The sequence below is a fragment of the Stegastes partitus genome, unplaced genomic scaffold (genome assembly GCF_000690725.1).
Source record: "Stegastes partitus isolate 25-593 unplaced genomic scaffold, Stegastes_partitus-1.0.2 Scaffold2460, whole genome shotgun sequence".
NCBI lineage: Eukaryota > Metazoa > Chordata > Actinopteri > Pomacentridae > Stegastes > Stegastes partitus.
The window spans coordinates 16699-24107 of NW_007580191.1; the positions used below are offsets into that span (position 1 = coordinate 16699).

General features: G+C 42.4%; 2 protein-coding genes across 2 annotated transcripts in view; one reads left to right on the forward strand and one right to left on the reverse strand.

Moving 5' to 3' along the window:
• Positions 1-3467: 3467 nt before the first annotated feature.
• The window catches only part of LOC103375086 (type-2 ice-structuring protein-like), an 11252-nt gene continuing 7310 nt past the window's right edge, over positions 3468-7409 (reverse strand). The window contains exon 7 of the mRNA XM_008305287.1: positions 3468-3479. The gene's annotated coding sequence lies outside the window, so the exon portion shown is untranslated. The remainder of the gene's footprint in view (positions 3480-7409) is intronic.
• LOC103375085 (type-2 ice-structuring protein-like) lies at positions 4823-6484 on the forward strand. The gene is made up of 7 exons (XM_008305286.1): positions 4823-4872; positions 4960-5043; positions 5129-5164; positions 5408-5517; positions 5600-5734; positions 5818-5929; positions 6147-6484. Exons 2-7 carry the CDS (start codon positions 4983-4985, stop codon positions 6212-6214), a joined length of 522 nt encoding a protein of 173 aa, XP_008303508.1. The 5' UTR covers positions 4823-4872; positions 4960-4982; the 3' UTR covers positions 6215-6484.

The following is a 7409-nucleotide window of genomic DNA, read 5'->3' on the forward strand; positions in this document are numbered from 1 at the left end:
GCTACAGCGACCGCCGTCGTCCAGATAAAACCAGTATTAAAGAATAGAATGAGGTGGAAAGAGGACAAAGCAAAGCAAACCTGCAGCAGGATGATCTTCTCTTCTTGCCTCCGAGTGCAGATGCTGATAAAGACCAACTCTTTTATAGGCTGAGATGTTGATCCAGATATGATGAAATGTTGATGAAATTAAACATGTCATCTTCCTGCTGTGTATCCTGGTTGTGTGGTCACGTTTTGTGAGAGTTTAACTCGATGCTGACACTCTGTTTAAACGTCTCTTTCGACACGTGGATTCTATTTGTTTTGACTTGACTTGTTCCAGTGAAAGAATAATAAATGACAATCACAAAAGAAACAAAATGAGCAGAATTAGACATAAAATTAACATAAAGAAATAGAAAGTGACTTTAAAGGGAGATTAAAAGTTCCACATGTGACACAAAGAGATGCAAAACAACCAAAACGATCCACAAAAGAGACGTTTCAGAGGCATTAAACAACCACAAAGAGGAAAATAGCAGCAAAAATATGTTAAACAATCAACCTGAGGTAGAAAACAACCACGAAGAGACCGAAAATGATCATAAAAAGACACAAGAGATGCAAAACAACTGAAATCGCTAAAAACTATGGGATCTTATTGCTGCTTTCAAAGGACGGTGTCATCAGTGGTTAGATTCTCTGTCCGGTCCTGAACTTTACACTGCAGGAACTCCACAAAACTGGCTTTTTTTTAGCCCCTTAATTTGCATTTTTGCTTTGAAGGCAGATCTAAGATGCATCTACTGCCTCCTGCTTTCAAATTAAATCAGGCGTAACGTTAAAACGTCAGCTGGAGGCCGTGTTTTCAGCTCACGTCTGCTTCAGCAAGGTCACAAATAAACTAATTTCACGACCGATTTCATGCCATTTGTCGACTTCTTTCATTTTAAATGTGTACATTTATAACCCTGAATGTGTTGCAAAGGAAAGGTCAGTGAAAAAAAAAACTCGCTGATAAATGTTGTGAAACACTGACTGACACGTTCTGTGACTTTGGTGAGACGACACTCACGCATGACGATGCAACTTGCAAAACCTGTCCAGTTGTTCAGCACAGATAACGGTGGTGCATCAGTTCATCAGAAGGGTCAACAATTCATAGGAGCAACGACATTTCATGACCGGTTCAACAGTATTCAGAACTAAACGTACAGACAAAATGTCCCAAATGTGACACAAAAACCCTCAAAATGGAATAAAAGAGACCAAATGGCAACAAAGAGCTGCAAAACCACCACTCAAAACTACTTTAAAGAGATGCAAAATGACTACAAAGAGATGCAACACAGCTAAATGAACACCCAAAGGAGATGGAAAGTGACGACCAACAGACAACACGGCACACAAAAGAGACGTAAAAATGACCACAAAGAGACGAAACAGCAACAAAAAGATGCAACATGGCTAAAATCAGACGTAATATCGCCACAAAGAACACTGAAATGACCAAAATGACCCAAATGTGACACAGAAGAGGTGCTAATCAGCCAAAACAGCACAATGAAGACACATGCAGTGACGTGAGGTTGTTCAATCGCCAGAATGTTCCACCTTTGTTCATGTAGGCACGTCGTATAAAGAATGTTCTGTCATGCAAAGCCTCGATGACATCTTAAAAACGTTTCAACAATATTGCAGTGAGAACATCTGTCTTATAAAAGAACATTCCCTCAAACAAAAGGCCAAAAGTTCTGTCTTTCATATATAAAGCTACAGGAACGTTATAAAACGTTCTGCCATCGGAGGCCTCAAGAACATCTGGAAAACATTTTTTGAATGTTGCACTGAGAACATCCTTTCTTTGTCTGCATCGCGGATACGCCGTTCAGAAGAACGTTCTACAGAGTGCTCCTTCAGCAACAGGGCAACATGTTCTTCGTTCGCATTACAGGAACGTTCCAAAGCATTCTGCATATTCAACATTCCGTCACCTGAGGCCTCGACAACATCCCGAGAACGTCTTTTGAACGCTGGTTTGCTCCTTGTTGCGGTGGAACGTCGTGAAAATCTTTTGTAGAAGAACGTTCGACAGTGTTGTTCCCTCAGCGGTGTCCCCAAAACGTCCTCAGAACGTGACAGGCCGAATGTTCCACCTTTCTGAATCTGTCGCAGTGCAGGAATGTCTTGTAAGGAACGTTCTGTCATCCGACGCTTCAGTAACATCTTGAAAATGTTTTGTAAATGTTGCACTGAGAGCGTTCTCTCTCTTCGTTGTGGAATCGTCCTTTAGAAGAACGTTCTACAAAGTGTTCCTTCAACAAAAGCTGTTCTTCATCGAATATGTCACAGTACAGAAACGTTCTGTCATCTGAGGCCTTGAGAACATCTGGAAAACACACTTTAAATGTTGGTTTGAGAACATTCTTCCTTTGTTGTGATGGAACATTGTGAGAATGTTTCACAGAGTCTGTAATGTGTTTGCTCAACAATATCCCAGAGACATCCGCAGAACATTACACCAGGAATGTTCCACCTTCCACATTTTATACAAATCACCTGAAGCATCAAAAACATCTTGAAAACATTTCATTTCATTTTTAAAAACATTCTTCTTTTGTTGTCATAGAACAGAATTGACTTGTTGAAATGATTTTTTTTTTCCCCCCCTAAAATGTTCTTGGAACATTTGATTAAAACATTTTCTTTAGAAATAGATAAGAACTTGTCGGTGATGTTATCCAGCGTTGTGGGAACGTTCCCAGGGTTCTCCTTGTGAGGGAGGCTGCTTCCATGAAGGAATGCACATGGTCTGCAGCGATGTTCAGGTTGTTGTTTTGTATCAGTGTCAAGTCCAGATAAACGCCAGAACCCAAAGAAGAAGTTCTTCACTCCGTCTGTCGGTGGTTTTAATGTTGTGGCTGATCGGTCTGCTGATCGGGTTGGAATCTTTCCCGTTTTGCACCTTGCAATGCTTCATCGTTTGTGTTTTTCAGCCACGTTGGTGCTGCTTGTTCGAACAAAGGCTGACTCTGACGATGACTCGGCAGTTAAAACAAGCCTTCACCTTCACAGAGCTGACAGGGCGATGGTGGGGCGGGAGATGATGCAGCGGAGATGAAATGTTAAAACTCTTGCGAAACAACTTCTGTTTCGAAGTTGTTTGCAGAAGCTGGCGCTTCTTCAAAATGTCACTCGGGCTGTTGGTTAATAGTGATGATGACGATGGAGACCGCATGTGCTCTTATCTGCTGTCAAAAGAAATGCACGCCGACCAGAAAACACAAAACCGCCTAAATCTGACACAAAAGAGAAGCAAGACAAGCAGACGTGAATACAAAACGGCAGCAACAAGATGCAAATCAACAAAATTAGACGCAGAGAGATGTTCGTAACCGCAAAGTGTAAAAGAACCTTTCAAGAGACGCAGAAAAGCCACAAAAAGAACGTAAATGTGACCCAAAAGAAAATAATCTAAATTCCCCATTTGTTTTTGAGCTTCACCTGCAGCAACAACAACCGCTTGATCAAGGACTGCGGGCAAAGCAACGAATGCTGCAAATACGGTTAAAGTTGTTTCCACGTTCTGTAAATAGTGTGATTTCTTTGCAGCTGTACCAGTTGGATGATCGATCAACTGATGGGTTTGTAGCTTCTCATGTCGAGTTTTTCCTGTTGGTCAGACAAAAGAAGGCTTTCAATCATTCCTTAGGCTGTTCTACAAAAGTCTTTTGTTTGGGCATTTCCCCTGCTTTGTGATGTTTAATTGATCAAAGATGAGTAGATTCATCAGTAATGAAAGTATTTGTCTTGTCGTTGCCCTTCATCTGTGACTTTCCTGGAAAACATTCAGTCATGACATTCCCATGTGATAAACTGCCAGCTTCTTCTGTCGGTTTAATATCAAACAACCCAAATGAACCGGTTCTGTACGCCTTTTTAAAAGAGTTTGCGGTATTAATCATGGTATTAAAGTTGCCTCTTTCAGATACAGTAAACTAGACTCATGAGAGGTTGTAGTAAGTCAGTGCTTGAGCCTGTTCATTTACCTCCAAAGTTTTAAGGAATTTCCAGGATGCAACTGATTACAGGTGCACACATGGGAAGCCAGTATATAAAGAAAAAGGTCTTTAAAACGGAACAGGAGACACCACATATAACTGATCAGTCCTTATTTAACCACATTTTCTGTGCATCTTTGCCTGTTTTAGTATAATTATTAAGCATATTGAGCTGCTCCAAATAAAGGACAGGTTGTCAAATCATACTATTGATGCAATCCGAATGAGCAAAAAGATATTTAACACCTGTCAGTTCTGGCAACTATCACCCATCTCCATTTTGAGGGGACACCGTTGCTGCATCCAGGGCTGAGCTCGGCCCAAGTCAAAGAATGACGAAGAATTGATTTCCAGTTCGGATGTGCAGTGCCGTGCAGGGCGGAGCTGTAGGTCAGCCGGTGTGCTCGAGCTGCAGCAAGTGGATTATTTTAATATCTACCTTTGATTCAGGTTTATTGCTGGAGACAGATATGAAATCAGTGAAGTAAAACCGGCTGCTCTGTCATAGCTAACCACGAGTTGATTATTTGTAGGGCATCACCTCCTCATGACAACGTCCATCTGCTTTTTAAAAAAAACATCATTTGTATGCATCTTCTTGGCAGTGCAAATGTAAGTACATCTAAATATCTACATGTGCCATCAGCTTCTTTTAGGTTTACCGTTGGATTGTAGAGTTCTGAGCACACTTTGTCCAGGAGCTGTATGTCCATGTATGTAATTCTGTCTCACTTCCTCATTTTACTGAAGATGTAAAGATAAGAAAGTGTATTTATGATCTGCTCTCTGTGCTGAAGGGTTCGCAGGAGGAGGAGATCATCCTGCAGCAGGTCTGCAACAAACTCTGATCGTCTTCTGTCCTGTTTACATTTAATCAGTGTAAGCTTCGCTGACATCTCTGCTTCTCTTGACTGAAGGTTCCGATCAGCATCGCCTCACCATGAAGACGCTGTCCGTGTGTTTGCTTGTTTGCGCCGTGACGGCTCTGACCAGAGCTGCTGGTGAGTATTTCCTACAGTGTTAGTTACCTGAACACATCGGCAAGAGATGAACCAAGTCAGTGACTGCCATGTGGTGTTTCTGCAGCTTTTCCAGAAGCAGCAGCTGAAAACAATCAACTGGGTAAGCAGCCAAGCATTTTGAAGGGATCTCATGTTAGCAGTCAGACATCACAGTCCTGCACACTGTTGATCACTTGTACCCGTTTCATTAAGTTTGATGTGTGAGGTTTTTAAAATTGCTAATTGGAGGCTTTCAGACATTTTCCAACTATTTATATGGCAGCAGCAATATTAGGTTGTTCTTGCAGCTTCAAAACACATCCAGAGTCTTGACCTGCACGTTGCTAACTGTGCTTCTGCTCAGCTAAGAGTCGGCTGGTCAAGAGGTCGGCGTCTTGCTCTGGTGGCTGGTCTGAGTTCAACGGTCGCTGTTTCCGCTACGTTCCCAGACCCATGACTTGGGCTAAAGCCGAGGTAGCCGCTCAGTTTGTTGAGCAACTTTACTTCCTTTTTGCTGTGAGTCCTGCCATTGATTCATTTCACTGTTTCCCTGTAGAGAAACTGTCAGTCTTTTGGTGGAAACCTGGCGTCGGTGCATGACATTACCGAGTACCACGAGCTTCAGAGGCTGATCATGACCGCCAGCTATGAGTTCAAACCAACCTGGATTGGAGGCTCCGATGCTCAGGAGGTGTTTAATTTGTCTTCATGCAGTGATTCTCAGATATCTGACAAAGCTTTTAAATTCATAATCTGTTGAACTCTGTCTTCCAGGAGAATGTGTTTCTCTGGAGTGATGGAAAACCTTTCCACTACACCAACTGGTGTCCCGGAGAGCCGAACAATGGTCGAACCACGCAGCACTGCGTCCAGATGAATTACGGAGGTAAACCAAAGCACATTATTCTTTCTGGGTATTTAATGTATGACTGGTTCAAAATATAAAGGGTAAGAAATGGAACAACACAGTGTCACGTGTGTTTTTGGGCCGTATACAGTCGGATTTTATGTGGTTCTGACCGAGTTTGTCATTGTTTAGTGTTTGCCACAGGTTCTATAAAGTTGTGTCCAGGTTGTGGTTTTAATGTTTTCTGTTTTCACAGACTCCAAGTGTTGGGATGACTTGCAGTGTCGGGGTCGTCGTCCTTCTGTCTGCGCAAAGAGAACCTGATGACTCCTGGCCATGAAGTACCTGTAAAAAACACAGACAATGCCTTTGTGTCTACATGCTCTTACTTCTTTGTGCCATCTGTACCGTTTAGAAGTTTTCTATTTTGTCTGCTGCTGTAACGCAACTGAAGGAACAAAGCGACGCGTCACACCACCGAAGCTGGACCATCTCCGAGGCCTTGGATAAGAGTGAACGTGGAATGAAAAGAAAGCTTCAAGCACAACTCTCCTTTCTTGTCTTTTGCCAAATTAAACATTTTAAGCATTGAAACGCGCTCGTCTCTGATTATTTCTCAACATTCTGAAAAAGTTCTGCAAAGTTGCACGGATGTTTTCAGCGGGACGTTTTCTGAGCAAAGCACAAAGGCTCCAGTTTGGGAAGTTATATGAGGTGTGGCTGTTAAATAAGGACACGAAAGCTGCAGCTGCATCAGTTCAACTCAGTCTCATTATCCAGTGAACACACCTGGTTCATTTTATAGTGTTTAAACCATCACAGATCCACGCCGTCCTCCTTGTGTCACACTTTTGAAGGTCTCATTTTTAATTCATTACAACTTGAGTCCTGAGCTTGACTTTATTTAATTACAGTCGTGAACAAAAGCGCCCACTCACTCGTTGTTTATCGTGTCAGTCCTGAGTTTCCAATGACTCTCTGAGGGAATCATCTTTGCACACCTCCGGGCTTATAACAAACACAATAAATTCAATTTTCCCAAAGCGGAACCTTTAATCTAAACTGCTGTTTCCTTTCAAGCTATTTAATACTCCGCTGGGATCACTGGGTTCTGACTGGATGGTTTCACTGGTTTGGTCTCTCCTCCTGTAGTGGTGAACTGTGGCACCATCGTGTGGACGGATGCATGTACGGCCGATTATCAAGACTCGAGGGTCACAGAAGGACTGAAGTCAAGCTCAGGTCAGACGTGACAGTGTGAACACAAAGAGACACCCGAACATTTCATGTTGTTGGACCAATGAGTCGTTACGTTTTTTGTAAAAACTTCAAGCTTTGCAGAAATTTCTCGGAGTTGAATACATAAATAGAGCTTTTGATAACTTTTTTGATTTTTGACCTGAGAGTGTGCAAGATGCCAGAATCACTTAATCCAGGGGTGTCAAACTCTGGCCCGCGGGCCAAATTTGGCCCGCTTTGTAATTATATTTGGCCCGCGAGACAATACCAAATGACTACT

Bases quoted from the DNA above. Each gene is read 5' to 3' on its own strand.
- LOC103375085 (XM_008305286.1), top strand. From the start codon at position 4,983: ATGAAGACGCTGTCCGTGTGTTTGCTTGTTTGCGCCGTGACGGCTCTG. The intron at 5,165-5,407 runs GTAAGCAGCCAA...GCTTCTGCTCAG, and splicing joins AGCTGAAAACAATCAACTGG to CTAAGAGTCGGCTGGTCAAG. The intron at 5,735-5,817 runs GTGTTTAATTTG...TCTGTCTTCCAG, and splicing joins GAGGCTCCGATGCTCAGGAG to GAGAATGTGTTTCTCTGGAG.